General features: G+C 58.3%; 8 protein-coding genes across 8 annotated transcripts; 4 read left to right on the top strand and 4 right to left on the bottom strand.

Annotated features, from left to right (window-relative positions):
* Positions 1-2,524: 2,524 nt before the first annotated feature.
* On the top strand, positions 2,525-4,293 carry ISF_07767 (Auxin Efflux Carrier superfamily; the record flags this gene model as incomplete). Its single annotated transcript, XM_018851370.1, has 3 exons — positions 2,525-2,789; positions 2,861-4,172; positions 4,227-4,293. The coding sequence occupies 3 exons, from the start codon at positions 2,525-2,527 to the stop codon at positions 4,291-4,293; spliced, it is 1,644 nt and encodes a 547-aa protein (XP_018701386.1).
* Positions 4,294-4,813: 520 nt separating this feature from the next.
* ISF_07766 (pyridoxamine phosphate oxidase) lies at positions 4,814-5,617 on the bottom strand (the record flags this gene model as incomplete). Its single annotated transcript, XM_018851369.1, has 3 exons — positions 4,814-5,196; positions 5,253-5,427; positions 5,510-5,617. The coding sequence occupies 3 exons, from the start codon at positions 5,615-5,617 to the stop codon at positions 4,814-4,816; spliced, it is 666 nt and encodes a 221-aa protein (XP_018701385.1).
* Positions 5,618-6,378: 761 nt separating this feature from the next.
* ISF_07765 (methylcrotonoyl-CoA carboxylase alpha chain) lies at positions 6,379-8,541 on the top strand (the record flags this gene model as incomplete). The annotated part of the gene is made up of 1 exon (XM_018851368.1): positions 6,379-8,541. The coding sequence occupies one exon, from the start codon at positions 6,379-6,381 to the stop codon at positions 8,539-8,541; it is 2,163 nt and encodes a 720-aa protein (XP_018701384.1).
* Positions 8,542-9,026: 485 nt separating this feature from the next.
* Positions 9,027-10,669, top strand: ISF_07764 (hypothetical protein; the record flags this gene model as incomplete). The annotated part of the gene is made up of 3 exons (XM_018851367.1): positions 9,027-9,618; positions 9,682-10,331; positions 10,382-10,669. The coding sequence occupies 3 exons, from the start codon at positions 9,027-9,029 to the stop codon at positions 10,667-10,669; spliced, it is 1,530 nt and encodes a 509-aa protein (XP_018701383.1).
* Positions 10,670-11,237: 568 nt separating this feature from the next.
* ISF_07763 (Protein kinase-like domain protein) lies at positions 11,238-16,582 on the top strand (the record flags this gene model as incomplete). The annotated part of the gene is made up of 2 exons (XM_018851366.1): positions 11,238-13,322; positions 13,376-16,582. 2 exons carry the CDS (start codon positions 11,238-11,240, stop codon positions 16,580-16,582), a joined length of 5,292 nt encoding a protein of 1,763 aa, XP_018701382.1.
* A 233-nt stretch (positions 16,583-16,815) lies between these two features.
* Positions 16,816-18,579, bottom strand: ISF_07762 (cytochrome P450 monooxygenase CYP584Q1; the record flags this gene model as incomplete). Its single annotated transcript, XM_018851365.1, has 3 exons — positions 16,816-17,013; positions 17,114-17,334; positions 17,406-18,579. 3 exons carry the CDS (start codon positions 18,577-18,579, stop codon positions 16,816-16,818), a joined length of 1,593 nt encoding a protein of 530 aa, XP_018701381.1.
* A 1,173-nt stretch (positions 18,580-19,752) lies between these two features.
* ISF_07761 (hypothetical protein) lies at positions 19,753-20,829 on the bottom strand (the record flags this gene model as incomplete). The annotated part of the gene is made up of 1 exon (XM_018851364.1): positions 19,753-20,829. One exon carries the CDS (start codon positions 20,827-20,829, stop codon positions 19,753-19,755), a length of 1,077 nt encoding a protein of 358 aa, XP_018701380.1.
* A 555-nt stretch (positions 20,830-21,384) lies between these two features.
* ISF_07760 (hypothetical protein) lies at positions 21,385-22,439 on the bottom strand (the record flags this gene model as incomplete). The annotated part of the gene is made up of 2 exons (XM_018851363.1): positions 21,385-21,809; positions 21,878-22,439. The coding sequence occupies 2 exons, from the start codon at positions 22,437-22,439 to the stop codon at positions 21,385-21,387; spliced, it is 987 nt and encodes a 328-aa protein (XP_018701379.1).
* Positions 22,440-22,941: the final 502 nt, after the last annotated feature.

The raw sequence follows: 22,941 nt of genomic DNA, 5'->3' as shown, positions 1-22,941 counted from the left end.
CCTAGTTAGTTACAAACCAGGCCTGTCCCCGCCTGGGCTTTCCTCGTTTTCGACGGGTAAATAGGGCCAAGGTGTGTTCCGGTGGGGGAAATTGAAGCTTGAAAATACCCGGATTACTGCCGCTGCGGTGTATGTGCCTGGCGAGCAGATAGGGCACGCGACATGTATCCAGGCCTCGAGGCGCGGGGCTCACAACGCTGCGCAAATGGCACGATGCTCATCTCGGATTGACGTACTGTAGCGGCAGAATGATATAGTTGGCGGCGGAGGCTAACGCCAAGCGTGGCATTAACACGGTAGCATGTCTTGCCGCCTCTCCTGGCAAGCCGTGTTGGTGTGCTTCCTGCAGCTGGCTTGCCAGCGTCAGCCCATCGGTGAGGTGTCTCGTGCTTATCTCTGTCTTTTCTTGTTAAAAAAAATTGCACAAATTCATGGGCTTGCGATCGGACGCCAATGACAGAACAAGTTTGGCTAGGTTCAATGCCGATCTCGTCAGCGAAGCTATCGAGTTCGGGTTTTTCTCAGCGCCTGGTAGCTGCAAACTCGAAACGGGACTCGCATCAGGTATAGCCCTTTCCCCGCAAACCCATCGCTCGCGAGGTTAGCGCGGCGGAAAACGTATCGAAATTATGCGTTGAAAACTTCATTTCACAGTAGAATCAGGCCAGGGATGAAATAAGTTAGACGAGTTGTCTCCGTACTTCAGTGGTGAGGCTGGCCGTCGCTTGAGAGAATAAGCCGATGCGCTTCAACCCGCCAACCCGCATCGAGCTATTGAATAGTTGGCAGGGTTGTCCATAAAAGTCTCCGTGGGAATCGCATGCTGAGGTCGAATTCGAAGATCAATAAAGGTCTTGAGATCAATGTCCTATATGCGTTGGAATGAGTTTGCCCTGGACTACGCTGCTGGTTGTCTATCGATCGGTTATAGTTATAGTAGCCACCCGGCCGCCATAGGTCTTCAAGAGAATTTGGCGACTAATAATAAAGAGCCTTGTCAGAAGCAGTTGTACTGGTAATGGCAATAAAACGCCACCAACCTGCAGCATGCGTAAGATGAGCCGGGCAAATGGCAGGGCTAGCAGCCGCTAGGTTAAGTCGAAAGCGCTAGCATCGCGGCGGTGGGTTCTCCGGTCCAATTAATTTTGCAAGGGTGGTTTGGGTGGCCACAAGGTTTCGCGGCCTCCAAAGCTCCCTTCTGGGGAAGGAAGACGGCTGGTGGCTTGTGCTAGGAGCTCATGCGCGAATGGGCAGCGTCGATTGGTTCATTCTGCCATCATGGACTACGTAGGTGGTGGCTTGCGTCTCATCGCCTTGGCTGCCATATCGCGCGGCAGGTAAGCCCTTCCGCCTGCGAATTTGGGGTGGGATTCGGCATGCCTGGGCGAGTCATTCTAGGCGACCCTTGTCGATGCATTTCAAGGTGGGAATGCGCTGCAAGGAAAGATGCATAGCGAATGACAAGAGGAGCGCGGAATGGGCTGCCTCTTTGCCATGCTGCATGGACCACTGACCTGTGTGCGACGTGCGAATATGTGAGAAGATGGAGCATGGACAGCAAATGCAGTCACCAAGGTTTCCGTGTTGTTGCCGCACATCTAGCCCCCGTTGTTTCAATCGCGCGCTGAACAAGGCGTAGATCGCTGCCTTGTTTATCCCCTTCAATGTTCACAGGCGGCAACTTGGCTTGCGTGATATTGTGTTATTTCTTGGCGGCCCGTGATGGGCGATGGGTGGCGGCCGTTTGACCAGACTGTTGGTGCGTGTCAAGGGCTGCTTCTGCTTGCACCAGCAGGAAACGTTTTTGGGTTCTTGTTGGTAGTTAAGTAGTGATAACGTGACATATCAGCACAAAAGAAAGGTTAAGGATAGACTAGATAGCGAGCTGTCCCTGTTCTTCTGGAAACGTCACGTCTTCGTACATAGACAGGCCTCCAGCCGTCGGTTGCTAGCGGCGCGGCGTCCACACCATCAGCATCAGCTTGGTGCCTTGAGGGTTGTCTCGCATCGCAGCACTGATGCACAAGAGTGAAGAAAAAACCTGACAAGGAGATATTTTAGCTCAACCTGGGTGGGTGGCACGGCAGCTGCTGGTCGTCGTAGTCGTCTCTCTGTTGCCTTGCCTTGCCTCGCTTGAGGATGGTGGAGTTGCACTGTGTCGCCCTGGTGTCGCATCTACGGCGGCGGTTCCACTTAAGGTTATTTTTCTTGCGCACTTCAGGCTTCAGCGCCCTTGCCTTGCTGGCCCTGGCTGCTGCTCGGCGGCTCCCTGTTGCACTGGCACTTCGCCGCCGCCTCGACCAGCCCAGCTTATCTCCAGTTTTCGAAACCCTGTCTCTTCTATTTCATTCCCTTTGACGCTCCTTCACCCGTTTCATCTTTTTTCTTGCACTCTTTTTTTTCTTCTACTTCCACTCTTCCTCCCCAAAGGAATCATTCTTCTTCTCATTTTTTGCTTCAACTCTCACACGACTTGAATTGCTAGGTCCACGTCAGCCATCAAGCCGTCCCTCTCCCTTGCTACATGGACGCGATCGCCGCGCCATCGCCATACCGGCTCGCCCGACTTGCCACCGATGCCTACGAGCTGCCCCTCAAGGTCTTTGCTCAAGGCGGTGGACAGACCTCGCCATCACTCTCCCACCTCTGCCTTCTAGTGTTTGAGGCCGTCCTAGAAGTCGTCTGCGTCAGCTTGCCCGGCTATATTATCGCACGACTTGGCCAGTTCGACGCCGATAAGCAGAAGTTTCTCGCCAATCTCAACGTCTCGCTCTTTACACCATGTCTGAGTATGTCCCAGTCCACCTCCCTGACTTTACGTATCGCTTGTCCCCTTAGCTGACCACCCATCCTCCCGCAGTCTTCACGAAGCTCGCCTCCCAGCTCAGCGCTGAGAAGCTGAGCGACCTCGCCATTATACCCGCCATCTTCGTCGTTCAGACCCTCGTCTCTTGGACCGTCGCCATCGTTGTTGCTAAACTGTTCCGATTTAACCGCCGCGCCTCCAACTTTGTTATTGCCATGGGCGTCTTCGGAAACTCCAACTCGTTGCCAATCTCCCTTGTGCTGTCTTTGTCGCAGACCATCGCAGGCCTCCACTGGGATAGAATTCCCGGCGACAACGACGACGAGGTCGGCGCCCGCGGCATCCTATACCTTCTCATCTTCCAGCAGCTCGGTCAGCTTGTGCGATGGAGTTGGGGATACCACGTACTGTTGGCCCCCAAGGAGCGATACCTCGAGTACAATGACGAGCGCGCTGAAGAGGGCCAATACCGTGACGATCCTGCTGAAACGCCTCTCCTCATTGAGGGCCTCGACGGCGATACTGAAGATGAGGCGGAAGGCAGCGCCAACGGAAGCGATCACTACAACCCACCGGGCCTCACCCCTGTGGGCGGCGCTTCCCGCGCATCCGAGTATGCCTCGTCTGACGACGAAGGCGCACCGAAGAAGAGATCCAACGGCCACCAGCAGACACAATTTCCTGCGCTTCCCCACGACGAACAAGAAGACGAGGCACCCACCACTACCTGGGGCAAGGCAAAGTTGTGCATGCACCAGACACTTGCACGCACTGGGAATAGCATCAAGGCGGCTCGCGCCCGCATCTACCGCTCGCTTCCCCGCCCTGCTCAGGTAGCTCTCCGCGGCATCTCCCGCGCCGCCGTCAAGGTCCATAATTTCCTCTGGGACTTTATGAACCCGCCGCTGTGGGCCATGCTCATCGCCGTGCTGGTCGCGTCCATCCCGGCGCTGCAGCAGGTCTTCTTCGAGGAGGGGTCCTTTGTCAAGAACAGCGTCACCAGCGCGATCAAGTCGAGCGGCGGCGTCGCCGTGCCCCTCATCCTCGTCGTCCTCGGCGCCAACCTGGCGCGCAACACCATGGCCAACCCGGACAGCGCCGACGTCGAGGAGGAGGAGATTGGCACCAAGCTCCTCGTCGCGTCCCTGCTGAGCCGCATGCTCCTGCCCACCATCATCATGACGCCCATCCTGGCCCTGCTGGCCAGGTACGTCAACGTGAGCATCCTCGACGACCCCATTTTTGTCATTGTCTGCTTCCTCCTTGTCGGCGCGCCCAGCGCCCTTCAGCTGGCTCAGATTTGCCAGATCAACAACGTATATGAAAAGACCATGGGTCGCCTGCTCTTCCAGAGCTACGTCATCTGGTTCGTAACCTCGTTCAATCTCATCTCGCGTACCGTGGACTAACGTGGCTCCAGGATTCTCCCATCCACTCTCATGCTCGTCATGTTGGCACTCGAGGTCATTGAGTGGGCCCGTCTTTAAGCCTGAAGACATGGCATCTGTACTGTTTTAACGTTTTTCTGACATGATTTCGATTTCGCATTGCTTCTCTGCATTGTGAGCTACCTGGGTTGCTATTAACATTTTTGGCGTTTTGGGACTTTGTTTGGGGTTTGGCAAAAATTGAGCCTTGTAAATGGTTCTTGCGTGTGCACGAAAACAGGCCACATGCATAGCTTTGCTTTTTCAGTTCAGTGAGACAGTACATGTTATCACACCGTCGCTTGTTTTCCTTTTCACGTTTTGTGTGTGTCTGGCCCGAGACTTGTCGTTGGCATCGGTAGGCAGATCAAATGGTACCTCTCAGCTGAATCACTATGAATTGGCATAGCAGAATCGCGTATCCGTAATGAAATGAGGATAAAGCAGAAACCCGTGTCCTATTCTGTCAAGTATTAATACCGGTACAAACAGTAAGAATTCGAAAAATAGTCCCATGCGCCATGAACAATGTTGAAATATTTCCTAACCAGAGGCAATGTACCCTCTGCTGCTGCTCCCACTACACGTGTCCGTTGACCGCCTGTGTGGGGAACAGCGCCCAGTCCCGGACGGTGCCCTTGAAGTCGCTGATGCGCACCGTCTTGATGTCGACGACGATGACGCGGACGTCCTCGCCGGCGACGAAGCGACTCGAGTCGGCCTCGCCGGGCGTGAAGAGTGCGCTGCTGTCGTCGAACGTGTTGTTCTCGAGGTGCTGAGCGACATAGAAGCGCTCCTCGTCGGAGCCGGCCGGTGCCAGGCGCGCGGCACCCCCTATGGTGGCGCTGATGCTGGACATGGCGGAGCTGTTGAGGTTGAGGAGCAGGGTGGCGAGGCTGGACGGGGGCGCGGGCTCCGGGGCGCCGCCGGAGGGACGTCGGCCGTGGGGGCGATGGGAGACCCCTGTGCGGTCAGTAAAATCGAGAGAGAGGGGGAGACAAGGGGGAGGGGTGCCTCACAGTCGTGTACGAGGAGGGAGACGTTGGGGTTGGTGATGATGTTGGTGGTCTTGCGCGAGGCGGGGTTGGTGGTCATCACGATGACGGGCGCGGACGAGTGCGGCGACGACGGGAGGTAAGTGTAATTCATGAGTGATACTTGGGGCACGTTGTCGGTGCACGTTGCGAGATGGAGCTATGGCGGGAAAGTTTTGCGATGGTCAGTTCTCGGGGGCTTTGGGGGCGGATCGGGCGGCGGGCGTTTGGCGCAATCATACAAACCGGGCATTCTCGAGACACTGGACGACTTCTGGAGGAAGCGTGCTGGTGACTTGCTTGTGCGTATCGCCCTCAGAGGCTTCGTAGTTAAGGGGAATCTTGTCCATGGCGCGTATGTAGATGTGAAGTGGTATGTGCGTGTTGGCCAATGGTGGGTATGGTTAAAAAAAACGTTCGATGTGATGGAAGCTGGAGAAGCTGGACGGCAATGATGGGACGATGACCCCGCCTGCCAGTTGAAGAAAGAAACGGGTATCAGTGGCTGGTTAGTGTAGTGGCGAGTGCAGCTGCGAGTTGGTACATGAATAGGGATGGAAGAATGTGTTGCTACTCAACCTGACAATTTGCCATTTCAACGTTTGCTAGAGCCGTTAAAATATGTTAGAAGAAACAATACACTTTTAACCATGGTATTTCGAATTTTATCCGAATTCTACCTCTTACTGGGGCCTGACAATTCATGCATAGCCGGATAGACCCTGGACCGTGTTGGAATCCCCAATCCGGGGTAATTGTTAGTGGGTTGCTGGGCGCGGCACAAGGCGGCCCAGTGCAATTCTGTCGTCACACGACTCAACCGCTTACTGATTGGGCCGCTGGAAACGGCTACTTTCGGCTCCCCACGGACGGCTTTAGCCTGGTGTAGCTTCTGTAGCTTGTGGAGGAACACCGGCATCTCGCATCTTGGACTTGGGATTGTTTTTCTTACTTTCTCACTTTTCCATATCACCTAACCGTCCCAGCCATTGAGCGAAGATTGCCTGGGTAATCGCTTCGCTTCCCCCTCTGGCTTCTTGTCTTCTGTCTCTCAACCCGCACCTCCACATATTTCACCCCCCTCCCTCTGTTTACCTTCACAACCTGAGAGATGCGTTCCTTCAGGGCTAACCGCCGCCTGGCCCTGCGGCCCCTCCCTCGATATGCCTCCACGGCCGCCTCCGGCGTCCCCAAGACGGCCGCCATCCAGTCGGTCCTGATTGCCAACCGCGGCGAGATCGCCATCCGAATCAACAAGACGGCGGAGCGCATGGGCATCCGCGCCACCACCGTCTACACCGATGTCGACGCCCACGCCTGGCACGCCTCGGCCGGCTTTCAATCCCTCGGCCTCGGCCCAGCCAAGGGCTACCTCGACGGCGACAAGATCATCGCCTTGGCCAAGAAGAACGGCATACAGGCGCTGCACCCGGGCTACGGCTTCCTCTCCGAGAACCCAGCCTTTGCGCGCCGCTGCGAGCAGGAGGGCATCGTCTTCATCGGCCCGCCGCCCTCGGCCATGGCCGACATGGGCGACAAGGCCCGCTCCAAGGAGATCATGAACGCCGCCAATGTCCCTTGCGTGCCCGGCTACCACGGCGCCGACCAGGGCGAGCAGCAGCTGCTTGAGCACGCCCGCGACATCACCTTTCCCGTGCTGCTCAAGAGTGTCCGTGGTGGCGGTGGTAAGGGCATGCGAATTGTCTTGACCGAGGACGAGTTCGCGGCCCAGCTCAAGAGCGCGCGCGCTGAGGCCAAGGCGTCGTTTGGCGATGAAGGCGAGGTCATGCTGGTCGAGAAGTACATTGTCCGCCCGCGTCACGTCGAGGTCCAAGTCTTCGCGGACAAGCACGGAAACACAGTCGCACTCGGCGAGCGCGACTGCAGCGTCCAGCGCCGGCACCAAAAGGTCCTCGAGGAGTCGCCCGCGCCCGACCTGGACCGCGCCACGCAGCTGGACCTCTGGAACAAGGCGCGCATGGCCGCCTCGGCGGTCGGCTACGTCGGTGCCGGCACCGTCGAGTTCATCCTCGACAAGGACAGCGGCAAGTTCTACTTCATGGAGATGAACACCCGCCTGCAGGTCGAGCACCCGGTCACCGAGATGGTCACCGGCGTGGACCTGGTCGAGTGGCAGTTTAGGATCGCAGCCGGCGAGAAGCTTCCCCTGGACCAGGCTCAGGTCGAAGAGCAGATGGCGCAGCGCGGTGCCGCGATCGAGGCCCGCGTCTACGCTGAGAACCCCGAAAAGGGCTTCATGCCCGACTCTGGCAAGCTCGTGCACGCCGTCCTGGCCGAGAGCCTTAAGGGAGACGAGGACGTCCGCCTGGACTGGGGCTTCGGCTCCGGTAGCGTCGTCTCGGAAGCCTACGACGGTATGATTGCCAAGCTGATTATCCGTGGCGACACCCGCGAGACCGCCATCGCTAAGCTCGCCGCTGCCCTCCGCAAGTTCGAAATTGTCGGTCTGAGCACTAACGTCGAGTTCCTGAAGCGCCTCTGCGAGTCCCCTGCTTTCATCGAGGGCGACGTTGAGACCGGCTTCATTGAGAAGTGGAGAGATGAGCTCTTCAAGCCCCGCCACATCAAGGGCGAGGTCTTTGTCCAGGCTGCTCTCGGCGTTCTGAGTTTCCAGGCCAACGAGCCCGGCCCGCACGGCTTGTCGCTGGGTTTCGGCGCCGCCAACGCCACCAGCGAGCGCAAGCTTGCATTCAAGGTCCTCGACGGCTACAGCGCCAACGAGGGCGAGGTCGTCGAGACCAGCGTCGCCCAGACAGGCCACGACCTGTATACTATCTCCATCAGCCGCAAGGGGCAGGAGGCGCCCGAGGTCTTCGCCAACGTCTCTGCCAAGCGCACGACCGAGGACGCCGTGACCAAGGTCAACTCGCTCTTCTCGCACGAGCGCATCCACTCCACCGTCGTGCCCCAGGAGGACGGCAATGATACCAAGGTCACCATCTTCCAGCACGGCGTCAAGACGGAGCTGTCTCTCCTGCCGCCGCAGTGGTACGAGAAGGCGCTCGGTCTCAAGGAGGTGTCCGCCTCGGTGGCGGCGCCGATGCCCTGCAAGATTCTCAAGAACGAGGTCGAGGAGGGCCAGGTCGTCAAGAAGGGCACGCCGCTGGTGGTTATTGAGTCGATGAAGATGGAGACTGTGATTCGCTCTCCTCAGGATGGTGTCATCAAGAAGCTCGCCCACAAGGAGGGCGATATTTGCAAGGCTGGCACTATTCTTGTCCTCTTCGAGGAAGAGCCCAAGACAGAGGAGTGATGAAAGACAAATAAATCACAAAATTCAAAAAAAGAGAAACATGTCAAGACTATAGCTATGGCGTTTGAGGGCATTCTGCATGAGTGTATATAGATTTCTATTTGGGACGACTGTATGCCAGTCAACGTTGGTGGGTTTGCGCAAGGATCTTTCAGATGTAGAAGAAATGCAAATTATGATATACATCAAGTGTTGACCGAGTTGAAGGTCTTTTCAAGGACCAGATGATGGATCGATTTCGTAAGTTAAAAGCAATTAATCTTCTCCACGTGACAGCGCGTTGCCAGGCAGCGCATTAATTGAAGTCGTCGCGTCTCCCCGCGACCCACCACAAAATAGTGGCAGAATAACGTTATAGTCAAACACGAAACTCGACCAATTCAAGCTCTCCCCACGACATCAATGCCGAAGAAAATCGCACAATCATCATCGACGCAGAATCGACAACCTGTAATGCTGCCCTGTACACGACACAGCCGCACGTGATGGCCGGCCCCCAAGATGCAAGCGGCCCGCCGCTGCCTCCGCCGTCGACGCTCGCTGCGCAGCTCGTCGAGACCATCTCCGCCTCGTCGCGCGTCTCCTCCTCCTCCTCCTCGCGCTCCGCCGACGACAGCGCCGAGCTCAAGGCGCTCTTCGCCGTGATCCAGCGCGTCAAGGACCGCCCGGAGCTGCTGGGCACCCCCGCGCAGCGCCTCGAGCACAACCACATGCTCGTCTACGTGTACTGCCGGGTGGTGCTGGACGCCGTGCGCCTGGACGACCCGCTGCTGGATGTCGCCCGCGTGAGGGCAGAGGCGCTCCGCGCGCTCACCTTTTTGCGGTTCACGGTCAACGAGACCCCGTCGGCGCTGAGCTTCTCGTCGGCGGACCACGGGTTGTTGCTGCGCGGCGGGGAGCCGCTCTGGGCGTGGCTGCTGCCGCGCTGGCTGCGCATGCTGGGACACCCGCGCTGCGAGGAGCTGCGCGGCGCAATCGAGGGGTTCTTGCAGTACCTGCTGCTGACGGTGGCACGGGTGTCGAAGCTGTGGCCCGTCATCGGGCCGCTGACGCTGTACCTCCGCGGCTGCTTAACCGGTGAGTTGAGTGGGTGTGGTTGGCTGTGGGGGATAATTGGCTGACATAGTGTGGCCGTGATAGGTCTCATCGAGAAGCTGCAATCGCCGCCGTCGAAAAGGAACGCCTCGATCGATATAGAGATGCCGCCGCCGCACGTCCTCGACCAGGCGCTGCAAGGCCGGAGCCCGCCGCCAGCGTCCGTCTCGCTCACGTACCGAATAAAACTCCCCCGTCAGGCGCTCCAGCAGGCTCACAGCCTCGCGCGCGTGCTCGCGTACCCGCTGACGTGCCGGGACCCGGCGTTCGCATCCGTCGCGCCCATGTCCGAGATCGGGCCGTGGTTGCTCGACGCCTGGCTGGACCTGTGGTCGGCGCAGAAGCGGCTCCCCGGCGACGAGAAGAAGTCGCCCCTGCCGCTGATCGAGATGGCGGTCGACGTGGCCAAGGCGTCCGCGACGGCGGAGCATGCTGTAGTGGCGGCGACGAGGAACAAGGCGTGCACGACGCTCGTCCTGCTGTGTAGTGAGATGGTGGCCGCACCGGAGGAACTGGCCGAATCGGATGATGCTGGAGCGGCTGCGAGAGCGAGTTATTGCCTGGCGTTGGTTGCGATTGCGCAGGCGGCGCTGCAGTCGCCCACCATCGGACGTCTGGCGGCGTCGAAACTCGTGAACGAACTGTCGTTATTACCGGCGCAATATCCCGCGCTTGGAGAAGAAACCGATGTCTGGGTAAGGGATTTTGATCATGGCCTTGGTGCAAGTATGCTGACGTGAAGTAGCGATGTGCCCTTTTACTACGCGAAGTGGTCAACTTGGAACCGCCGCAGACGCTGCCATCTTCAACGCATCCATCACTATTTCAGGACACAGAACTGAGGCGCTGCGTTGAGGGGATGCATTTATCACACGAACAGCCGACCGGACATGGCAACGGAGCAAAGCGAAGAAAGTTGAATGAGTCGTCTGAGATGGACACTGTCTCCCACGCAATAAAGCGCCTGCGTGCCGCTCTCGAACTGGATGAACCTCTCAACGAAGAGCAGTTTGATTCGGCTCGCGTTTTGTAAGTGTTGTTTATGATCCTCTGGATACCTGACTAATGCCTAATCTGAAAGAAATGCGATGGACGCCTTGAATGAAGGCACAAAGTGCCTAGTTATCGACATGATGTCAAAGTTGTGCTGCGTTGTTGATGGCCAGCACTGTGAGACGGACAAAAAACAGTGCGCTATTTGCGTTGGCAAAGATGCGACCCGAAATAATATTCAGACGCATAATCTCAAGACGATGATCCGTTCTATATTTGCCGACCTAATCCGGCAATCAAGCTTTTTAGAATCCCGCAAACCACGGATCACCGCGATGCTGGCCTTGCGCCGGATTCTCCTCCACTGTGAAGACTCTACTGTCCTTAATCTGGAAACCTCTACCTTGGGCCAGTGGTGTTTGCAATCCCTGAATAGTTCAATACGAGAGCTGCGAATTGCGGCCGGCAGAGTAATCGCCGCTTTTATGCCGCCCAAGGCGACCCCTTCTATCGACGATAACCTGCTGTCGAGGAACCGGAAAAACACAATTACCTTATTACGCTCGGTTTCAGACAACGACCAAACTCACCTTGTTGAGTCTCGAATCATGGTTTGGGGTCAGCTTGGCAGAGTGATGCCCGAGAATGAGCTCAACCTCGTCTTGATCAAGCTCCTCGAGTATCTAGGTAGCAGCAACAGTTTTGCAGCTGCTGTTGCTTTCAACGAGCTTCTCAATCTGTCAGAATCCCGCAGCACCACGCCACGACGCCTCCTGGAGCCCTACTGGAAGAGCTTGGCGTACATGGCGACCAAAGACATGGTTCACCGACCGCAACGAAGCAGAGCGATAGCGGAGCTCCTGCAGATTTCTGTCAATGAATTGTTATTGCTCATTCAAACGCACGCGCTCCCATGGCTCGTCTTGGACAAGCGGACGGAAGTGATTCAAAAGTTTGCCGAGGCGCGACAGGAGACCATGGGCTGGCAGCCGCTGATGGACAATGCAAACTTGGCTGCCATCCTGTCGCTTCTCATGATTCAAGAGACCGATGACATCGAAAATTTTGTCAGGTCCCGGTTAAACGACGTTGGTCTCAATCTACATGATCGACCGATTGTCGAACTGCTACAAATCGAGCCCGTCTTGATCGCGATTGAACTCCTGAAAGCCGCTGGACAGGCCGACGGAGTAAGGAAGGAGACCATCATTGAAGCTCTTAGGTGGATGGCAACAAGCATTCTCAGGGCAAGCCCTGAGACGAAGAAGATCAAAAAAGGCAACATGATTGGCAGATTCCTGCAATCGCATATTCTGGGCTTGATGGCTCGTCTTACTGATGTGATCAACGATCCAGCCATGATGCACCCCGGAGAGATGGAACAGCGCAACTGCATCCGCGCCCTGGACGAAATGATCAATCTCTGCCAGTCGCATGCGCGTATCGCTCGACCGCAAATATCTGCCTGTCTACTCGCGGCGCTGGCACAGGACTCGCTGAGAGACATCTCACTGTCATGCTGGGCGTCCATGTTAATGAACTTTGATGAGGAAGATGTCGAGGCGCTTCTGGAGACGACATTCTTCATCGTCAAGCACTATTGGCCCAACTTCAGTGCATTCTCGATTGAGACCGCCAGTGACATCGTGTCATTCTTGCTGGAGAGCTACGGGGCCATTGTCGAGAAGAACATTAGCAGCCTGCCCTCGTTTCAAGGCATTCCTTCACTCTCCAAGCTGGAAAAAGAGCTCCGGGCTCTCCGACCCAAGCTCCTCCCGGAAGAACTGCTCCCCATATTCGCCACGCGACTTCGTCATGAGAATTCAGGCGTCGTGCAGCAGGCCCTGAACGAGCTCGTACCGTACCTTCGAGCCAACCAGGGCGCCCTCCACACGTCCAACATTTCCCAGACCGACAGCGTGGTGACGACGCTCATGCGTGCCCTGCTGGATTGCTCGTGCAGGTACAACCACCTTCACGGCAGCATCAGCCGGCTGTGCGTTGAGTCCATGGGCCTGATAGGCTGCTTGGACTCGAACCAAGCCGAGACTGTGCGCGAGCAGCGGTCTATCGTAATTTTGGACAATTTCGAAAGTTTTCAGGAGACGACCGACTTCGCGCTCTTTCTCTTGGAGGAGATTCTGGTGCCGGCGTTTCTCTCGGCGACCGACACGCGTCTTCAAGGATTTCTGTGTTTTGCCATGCAGGAGCTTTTGGACCGGTTCGAAATTAAGGCCGCCATTGCAATGCAAAATACCGGAGGCATGGCCGGGAACAATATCTACCGGAAATGGATTGCGCTGCCAGAGAACGTGCGAGAGGTAGTCACCCCCTTTCTCACCTCCAAGTACATGGTCGCCCCCATGCTGCCTGTGAAGGTGGAATATCCCATATTCAGCCCCGCGAAGCCCTACGGCAACTGGCTTCGGTCCTTTGTCATTGAACTACTGCGAAACGGGCAGCATCCCCACGCCGACATGCTCTTTGAGCCCTTGTCGCGTGTAATTCGAGTAAAGGATCTCTCGACGTCTGAATTCTTGCTCCCGTACCTTGTCCTCCATGTTCTGCTTGGATCGAAGAGTACAGATCAAGACAAGGATCAGATCTTAAACGAACTCACCAGTATCCTGCAGTACAGTCCGGAGGAGGAGGCGTCATATGCTGAAAAGGAAGAGTTCAAGCGCTATTGCCATGTAAGTTTGACCCGGCGTGACTAGGCGTGATTGTGCATGCTGACTTATTACAGGCTGTCTTCCGGGTTCTTGACTACGCCATGCGTTGGGTACATAGCAAGAAGGCTGCAGGCAAACTTTCTTCAGAGAAGAAGGAACAAGTGGCCAATATCCAGGCCGTTCTGGACAGCATCCCCGCCGAACTCATCTCGGAGCGCGCAACCGACTGCAATGAATACGCGCGCGCCTTGTTCCACTTGGAGCAGCATGTCCAGAAGATGGAGCAGCAGAAATGCGCACCTGGTGACCGCGACCGCATGCTGCAGAAATTGCAAGATATTTATGCCAACATTGATGAGCCGGATGGCTTGGAGGGCATATCAGCACACCTTCATGCGCTGGACATTAATCAGCAAATTCTAGGCCACAAGAAGGCTGGTCGATGGACGGCCGCGCAGACGTGGTATGAGATTGAGCTGGCCGAGAAGCCGGACAATGTCGATGTCCAAGTCGAACTGCTCAACTGCCTGAAGCAAGCAGGCCAATATGATGTGCTTCTCAACCATGTCGAATCGATGTTTACCGATACTTCTAGCGATACAAAGATCATGCCGTATGCGGTCGAAGCCGCTTGGGTCACTGGCCGCTGGGAAAGCCTCGGAAAGTTTATTGAGAGGTTTCAAGGCGACCTGACCCAGGATTTCAACATGTCCCTTGCATCAGTTCTCTCCTCTCTTCACAAGAAGACGGATCACGCAAATCTGACCAGGACAATACAAGGAATGCGAGACAAGATAGCTGCAGGAATGACGACTTCTGCGACGGCATCACTGCAAGCAGCTCACGACTCTCTGCTCAAGTGCCACGTCCTTGCTGACCTAGAAGTCGTTATTAACCTGAAATCTGATAGAGAGGACGACCGGAAGCAGGCGCTGAGCTTGCTGGACAACCGACTGGACGTCATTGGAGCGTACTTCCATGATAAGCAGTACATCCTTGGAATTCGAAGAGCCGCGATGGAACTCACTCGACCCAAGTTTTCAGATCTCGACATTTCCTCTCTCTGGCTCACCAGCGCTCGCCTAGCCAGGAAGACGGATGCTACTCGCCAGTCGTTTAACGCGGTCCTCCACGCCTCACAATTGGGAGATGACTCAGCCACAATCGAAAACGCAAAGCTTCTATGGAAGGACTCACATCGTCGGCAGGCTATTCAGATGCTTCAGGGCGCCATTGAACGCAACCGCTTCATGACTCAGGCAGGGGCCTCGGCCACGGCGAGCACGGCGAGCTCAAGTAAACTCGGGAAGCAGCAGAAGCTCTTGACGGCGCGTGCTCAGCTGCTCCTGGCCAAGTGGTTGGATACTTCTGGACAGATACACGCGCTGGCGTTGCGTGAAAAGTATCAACAACCGCCCAAGACTCACACAAATTGGGAAAAGGGCCATTACTACCTGGGACGCCATTACAAGAAGATTTTGGAGGCGGAGCAGCCTCTCAAGGTAGATGACCAGAGCGATAACTACGTCACGGGAGAGATAGCGAGACTGGTCATTGAAAACTATCTCAGGTCGCTCAACTTTGGCACAAAGTACCTCTACCAGACCCTGCCGAGAATACTGACACTGTGGCTTGACCTCGGCGCACAAGTGGACAAGGCGCCGGAGGGGAAGATGTCGCTGTCCCGTGAGCTTCACAAGCGTCGGGTGGAACAGCTGAACCAGCTGCACGTCTTCCTCGACCGGTACATCGGGCGACTGCAGGCGTACATCTTCTACTCTGCGCTGCCGCAGATTGTCGCGCGCATCGCGCACCACAACCTGCAGGTCTTTGAGCGGCTGACGCACATCATCGTCAAGGTGGTGCAGCACTACCCGCAGCAGGCGCTGTGGAGCGTCATCGGGGCCATGACGACGAAGCAGGCGGGCGAGCGCAAGACGCGCGGGATGCAGATCCTGCAGACGCTGCGAGGCACGCCGCGCAAGGCGGAGGGCACCTCGCACGACATGAAGCAGCTCCTGCGGTACGCGGAGAAGCTGGCGGAGCAGCTGCTGCTGGCGTGCACCAACGGCGACTTCCACGGGACCAAGACGGTGCACGCGAGCCTGACGCGCGACCTGCGCTTCAACCACAAGTGCGCGCCGTGCCCGCTGGCGGTGCCCGTGGAGGCGACGCTGACGGCGGCGATGCCGGCGGCCTCGGGGGACCTCAAGAGCCACCGGCCGTTCTCGCGCGACGTGGTGACCATCAGCTGCTTCCTGGACGAGGTGCTGGTGCTGAGCTCGCTGGCCAAGCCGCGGCGGCTGACGGCGCGCGGCAGCGACGGCCGCAGCTACATGCTGCTGGTGAAACCCAAGGACGACCTGCGGACGGACCAGCGCCTGATGGAGTTCAACTCGATGATCAACCGCTCGCTGAAGCGCGACGCCGCGTCGAGTCGCCGCCAGCTGTACATCCGCACCTACGCCGTGGTGCCGCTCAACGAGGAGTGCGGCATCATCGAGTGGGTGCCGGGCATCCGCACGATGCGCGACACGCTGCTGTCGCTGTACGCGGCGCACAAGATCCACCCGGACTACATGGCGCTGAAGCAGCTGATGGACGAGGCCTGCGCGGGGCCGGGCGACAGCAAGCTGCGCGTCTTCACGGACGACGTGCTCGGCCGGTTCCCCGCGCTGCTGCCGCTCTGGTTCGTGCGGCAGTTTCCGAACCCGTCAGCGTGGTTCGCGGCGCGGTTGCGGTACACGCGCTCCTGCGCGGTCATGTCCATGGTCGGCACGATCCTCGGCCTCGGCGACCGCCACGGCGAGAACGTGAACCTGGAGGAGGGCTCGGGGGGCATCTTCCACGTCGACTTCAACTGCCTCTTCGACAAGGGGCTGACCTTTGCCAAGCCGGAGCGCGTGCCCTTTCGGCTGACGCACAACATGGTGGCCGCGATGGGCGTGGCGGGCACCGAGGGCCCGTTCCGCGCGTCCTCGGAGCTGACCCTGCGGATTCTCAGACAGCAGGAGGAGACGCTGATGACCATCCTGGAGGCGTTTATACATGACCCGACGCTGGACTTGCAGCGGGAGAAGCGCGGGGGCGGGTCGAGGAGGAGCGAGGTGAGGCTGCAGCCGCAGAGCGTGGTGGATAGCATCAAGAGAAAGGTCAAGGGGCTGCTGCCGAATGAGAGCATTCCGCTGTCGGTGGAGGGCCAGGTGGAGGAGCTGATCAAGCAGGCGGTCGACCCGCGGAACCTGACGGCCATGTATATCGGTTGGTGTCCGTTTTTGTAAACGCGGGTTGGACGGGGATGTATGATATATTGGGGGTTGGTTGTACCGAGGTTTATATACTGGAAGAGCATTGTAGGAGTTGGGCGCGTTTACAATAGGAAGTGTTTCTTTGGATCTAGCCATCGGAGTCAATCCATTTCAAAATTCTGTACATTCACTGTCTGTTTCTCTCCTCCGCACTCTGGGCATACACCCTCCGCTCCCGCTCCAGACTGTTACAGCCGCAGACACGCTCATGCGCGGGTCAGCCTGCAGTTGACGTCGTCGTCGATGAACAGCGTCAGGGCAACTCGCTCTTTCCACGGCGCCTTGTCCGCCGTCTCCACGGACGCAAACTCCTGCGCCATGCGGACCACGACGTACGTCGCCGCGGTGAGCGCAAACTGCTGGCCGAGGCAGATGCGCGGGCCGCCGCCAAAGGGCACGTATTCCTGCGGGACGAGGTATTAGTCTAGACGGGATATTAAAATAAAAAGAAAAAAAAAGATAGTGGAAGATGCAGTTTGGCGATTGACTTGCGCGGTTACGTACCCATCCGGGACGAGGAGTCGCCCAGCGATCCGGGTCAAACGTCTCGGCGTCCGGCCCGTAGAGGTCAGCGCGGCGGTGCATGGTCCAGACCGAGAAGAGGACGCCGGTGCCCTTGGGCACGAACACGGGCGCGGTGCCGTCCGCGCCGCCGCCGGTCGGGAGGATCGTGTCGCGTTCGGCCCGTCGGCCGTTTTGGAACACGGGCGGGTAGAGGCGGAGGGCTGATAGTTCCCGACAGTGTTAGCTTCTCTCTCTCTCTCTCAATGTAGCGTTCGCGTGTTGTGCAGCTCACTCTCGTTGACCATGTACTGGGCGAGTTTTAGGTTGCGCAGCTGGTCGTAGCTGGGCAGCGCGCCGTCCAGCGCCCGGCGGACGTCTTCGCGCAGCCGCTGCCAAATGTCCGGCCGACGCGACAGTTCGTGGAACATGTTGCTCATCAAGCTGGCCGTGGCGTCGCGGCCGGCGGCCATGGTGCTCATGAGCTCGTCGCAGATGACCTCCCGGTCGTGAATGACCTCGACAAGCTCGTCGAGGAAGCTCTTCCGCTGCTTCTCCTCAGTACCACTACGACCATGATAATCATTGCTGGGCTTGTCCGCGTCCATCTTGGCGCGCCGACGGGCGGCAATGGCCGCGTCGGCATACGCACCCATGTAGTCGCGGCAGACGCGGCGTTCCTTGTCCTCGCGCGGATCAATGGGGTAGAAGCGCTCCAGCGGGCCGCGGAGCATCCGCTTGTCGACGTGCGAGAGGGACCAGCTAAACGCCTCGCCAAACTTGCGATCGCGCGGCGAGGGCTGCGTCAGCGTGTGCGTGGAGTGGCCGACCAGGAAGTCGCTGGACAGGTCGAACGTGAAGCGCAGAAAGCAGTCCTGCAGGCTCACCACGGCTGAGCTATCCGTCGGCAGCACGCGCAGCAGCGAGTCGACGTGCCGCTCGAAGATGGCCAGGTCGGCGACGTGCTCGCGGGCGAAGCTGGGGCGGAGACGGGCGCGGGAGCGCGCCCAGTCCTCGCCGTCGGCGACGAAGATGCCGCGGCCGAGGAAGCGGCCGAGGAAGGCGCGGCGGCCGGCGATGGAGTAGTCCTGCGCGCGGGTGGACAACAGACACCGGACGTTCTCGGGCTCGGCGGTGTGGATGGCTTGCCGGCCGCGGATCCAGGTGTAGTAGGTGTAGGCGCCGAGGTCGCGGAAGCGCTGCGCCGAGTCGGTGGTGTAGCGGTGCTTTCGGGCCGCGGCCATGGCGGTGAGTGCCACGTCGAGCCCGAAGATGGGGTCTCGGTGAGGGTAGGCGACGGGGCGCGAGCAGCCGTTGAGCTCGTAGGCTTGGCCGAGGGCACGCCAGGCGGCCCGGTAGCGGGAGATGCGGCGGACGAGAAGGGCGAGCGCCCATAAGAGGACGAGGGTGAGCACGGGATGCGCACCAAAGTAGGCAGTGGCGGCTTTGAGAAAGAAGGAGGCCTTCATGGAGGGCAGAAGTTGCTATGTGTAGCTGTTGTGCGAGGAATTGAGGACACCAGTCGAGATCTGATGCTATTATGCGCTGATGCCGGACGAGACTGGACAGACGGGACAGACTAGACAGACTAGACAGACTAGACAGACTAGACAGACGGGACAGACGGGACAGACTAGACGAGTCAACGAGTCAACGACAAACACGATAGTATGTGAAGGAAGGGTGATCTTTGTCTCACAAGTGCCGGGAAACATCTTTGTCTCACAAGTGCCAGGAAACATCTCTGTCTCCCGAGTGCTGGTAGGCCAAAACCGAAGCGGTGGTCCGAAGGGGCCGGTTCCGATCCTTGGCAGCACGAGAGTACTGCAGATGCAAGCGCCACGGCTGTATGGATGGGTGACGTGATGGCCGCTAGGGCCTGGGATTGGGTCAACCAGGGATGCATGAATGGAGGGATGAACGGAGGGTTTAGCCACAGTGACACGAACCATGCGAGGTCATGCATGATCGTCATGGTGGGATAGGCGGCGGCCGGCACGTAGCTGAAGGGGTCGTACGTATCGGAAGTTCATCAAGACACTGTGCTTGATTCTCCGAGCATCGGCTGCGGCCGGCCGGATTGACTGTTGGGAAGCATGCCCATGGAGGGGGCTGGCGATGCTCCGCTGCCATGGAGCTGCATGGCGATCCTTTTGGCTCGAGAACTGCATGTATGGTGTATGGGGGAGGTGATGGCGGGGTTGGAGGTGGCCGCAAAAGGAGGAGACAATCATGATGGATTCATGTTTGGTGGCTGCATTATGATGTCAACGGGGAAGCGTCTGGCAAGAGGCGAGCCGGGCAGATGGCAAAAGACGCTCAGCTGCGAAGTGTGAGCCGCGTGATGGGCTGCCTCTGCTGTTTGGGCCGATCCATCCATTATGAGCAAGTAGTCTCATGGATCGGGGAGGGAAGCAGTTGCCTGTCTATTTCTTTCCATCGTTTTTCATATCTGTGTCCTTCGTTCCCAGCCCCAACCCACGCTGAAGTTCTTGCTTGGGCCAACATCAAGTGACGAGTCAATGCATATAGTGGGGATAATATGTTTGATGACTGCTACAATAATAAGCGCAAGAACAACTATAGGTCCTAGTTCCATATATATATGTACGGGCTATATAAGCCCACCACATCCCTCAGCCTCACCTAGCCGAGCCGTGCCGCAGCTTCCTCGCCCTCCTCTCCAGATGACTGACGTGAAACTCCGTCACGGGACTCGGTATGCTCAGCATGACGTGCCTGACGCGCTGCATCAGAAGCGGCGCCGGGTTGCACGTCTCGTGGTCGAGCCGCGGGTCCCCCGGCTCGGCGCCGATGTCGTGGATGACCAGGTTCGTCAGCACGCGGTGCAGCTCGCCGAGGCTGAGCCGGACATGCGCGGCGGCGGTCGGCAGCGGCCAGATGCCGGCGCGCGCGAGGCAGAAGCTGAGCGAACCCAGGATCATCAGCTCGCACTGGCGATGGTCGACGCGGGCGGCGTGGCGGCACCACCGCGGGGCGTGGTCGTCGGTGCCGGTAAGGCGCGAGACGACGTCGGCGACGATGTCGAGGAGTTGCTGGATGGCCCGCAGCCGGATGGAAGAGATGGATTCTGAAGATTGAGTTAGAAAGTAGGGGGGGGGGGGGTTGTCGTTACCGATAATGTGAGGAGCTTGAACCTGATCAGCGGCAGCTGGGCTGGCGTCGGCGGCAGGCTGCGGCGGCTCCTCCGTCAGCATCCGGTGCGCCACGCTGCCAAAGTCGTCCCTCAGCCCAAACTCCCATGCGATCCAGAGGAGCTTGGACTGTATGACGTTGGCGTCGTGCGAAATCTCCGCCAGCTCCGCCATCCAGCCGCCGATCCACGGCGCCAGCAGCGCCGTGGCGTCGTAGTAGTTGGTCAGCACCGCGAGGTCGTGCAGGTTGTCCACGGACAGCACGGGCGGCACGCGGGAGAAGCGGGCGTGCGCGATCTGCAGCAGCACCTGCATCGGCGCCGGCTTGTCCTCGGGCAGCGCGACGCTCCAGTCGGGGGAGGCGTGCGCGGCCTCGGCGTAGGGGCCGTACAGCATGCGGTCGAAGATGGGCGAGGCGCGGGCCAGCGCGCGGGAGCAGACGAGGAATTCGGCGTGCTGCCAGGAGGATGATTCGTTGTCGGCATGGTCGACGTCGTCGCGGCCGACTTGGAGACGGATGTCACCGCGAGGGTCGATGGTGACACTGTCGCTGGTGGTGGTCATGGTGCTTGTGAGTAGACGGCTGAGTGCCAATGTCAATGTCCTTGGGTTGATCTCATCACATCTTTGAGTCTCTATTTAAGCTTGACGTCTTGTTGACAACAAAAAGCCAAGATGCTCTTTCTCTTCTCATGCCTCTATTCCGGGACGGTTTTGCGAGGTCCACTCTCGTGTTTATTTTTAGGCTTCGTTTTCTATCTTGGCCAAGGGCAGCCGTTGACAACCCCTGAATGATCGTATTAGTGGGACTTCCCCAGCGATTCAGGGGCTCTACCGATTGGACAATGACTTGTTTCCCAAATGGACGTGGTTGGTTGTTGCCCTATTGGGCTGTCCTCCTGGCGAAGTTGAAATAAGTGGCTTTCCCAACTAGGAGAATTTGGTCTATTATGAGAGTACGCCGATTATTATAGTGTTATTGTGACGCTATTCTAGGGTTATTTTTAGTATGAATTAGCGACCGTCGAAATTGTCACTTGCGTATAGTTGAGCTTCCTTGTCAGACACGTCGACAACATCAGACGACAAGTAGCATTCCCAGAGCTGATTGTTAATTAGCTACTTTGACAAATCTAATTGCCCCGTCTTGAACATGATACTCTCCAACCTCCTCGGCACATCCTCCATGACCTCCCTCGTCGCGTCCCTCAGGTGCTGACTCGGGTTGCACTCGCCATGGTCTCCTCCCTCCTCCTCCCCCCCGGCCCGTCCAATATCCTGCACCTCCACCCCGTCGAGCCTCGCGCGCAGATCCCGCACGCTGCCCTTGACCTCCTCCGCCTCCGGCAGCGGCCAGAGCCCCGCGCGCGACAGCCCGGACACCAGCGACCCGAGGATCATCGACTCGCAGCGGTGGTGGCCGAACCACGTCGCGTGCCTACACCACCTCGGCGCCTCGTCCACCACGATTAGGTTCCGGATCATCTCCCGGAGGACACCGCACAGCAGCCGGATCGTCTCGAGCCGCACGGACAAGATGTACTCTGAAAAATTGGGTTACTTTGGCCTGTAGCTGTAGTAGTGCGTGAGTGAGTGGTGGGTGCTTGCTCACCGATCGTGTCGGGCGGGATCTGCAGGTCGTCCAGCGCGGGCGCCGGTGCGCGCTCGACAAACGCAGCCGCCGCGTGGAAGAAGCCCTCGCGGCAACCGAGCACCCAGCAGATGCCCATGGCCTTGACCAGCGCCGCGCCTCCCCCGTCGTCCGGCTCCGCGGCGAGCGGGCGCGTCCACGACGCGGTCCACGGGCGCAGGACCGCCGTGGCACCGTACTTGTGCGCGACGGCGGCCAGCGCGTGCAGCGCGTCCGTCGGCAGCCGCGCCGGGACCTGGTCGAAGCGCGCGTGCACGGCGTAAAGTAGCAGGGCGAGGGCAGCCGGGTCGTCATGCGGCAGCTCGACGACAAGGCGGTCGGAGAGCGCAGGGCCCTCGCTGGAGGGGCAGCAGTCTCGCTGCGGTGCGTCGCCGTCGCCGTGGAAGATGTTGTCGAACACGGGCGAGGCCCGGGACAGCGCCCGGGAGCACACGGTAAAGACGGCCGGATTGGCGGAGCGGCCGGCGCCGACGTGCAGCCGAGCATCGCCGTCACCGTCGAAGATCACCTCGTTGCCAGGCATCTTGAAATGGCCAGCTTCTCCAACTAAATCATTGAAGCAATAAAATTATGCACATAATTCTCTTCCTCTAGATTTATATTACATCTGTCCATAGTTGCCAAGACTCACGCTGCAGTGGATGTCGGAGGCCTATTTTTATCCCAGAACGTGGACACGGTGGCTGTGCCAACAACCTGGTCCCTGTCGTCGCCCTACAGGGTCGCTCCAGGACGCAAATCAGCCTTGTCTGCCTGCATCGTCATAGCCACGACCGTATTCTGGGCGATGTAGATGCTAAAGAGGGAAGAATGTATACGGGCTTGGGTAGGAGTTGCTGACGGCGCCACTCTCGCTTCGCGCAAACCTTATCAACAGATAATTGATCGAATCGACGTAAGCCTCGTCTGAAAGTAACTTGGAAAAAGTGGATATTAATAAGAGTTCACTATAGGCGCACATACCAAATAAGGAAATAACTACAGTTATTTACGGACCCGGGGGGGGGGGGGCGCGGGGGGGGGGG

The sequence above is a fragment of the Cordyceps fumosorosea genome (assembly GCF_001636725.1).
Source record: "Cordyceps fumosorosea ARSEF 2679 chromosome Unknown scaffold_24, whole genome shotgun sequence".
NCBI lineage: Eukaryota > Fungi > Ascomycota > Sordariomycetes > Hypocreales > Cordycipitaceae > Cordyceps > Cordyceps fumosorosea.
This window is presented reverse-complemented; position numbering and strand designations above follow the sequence as displayed.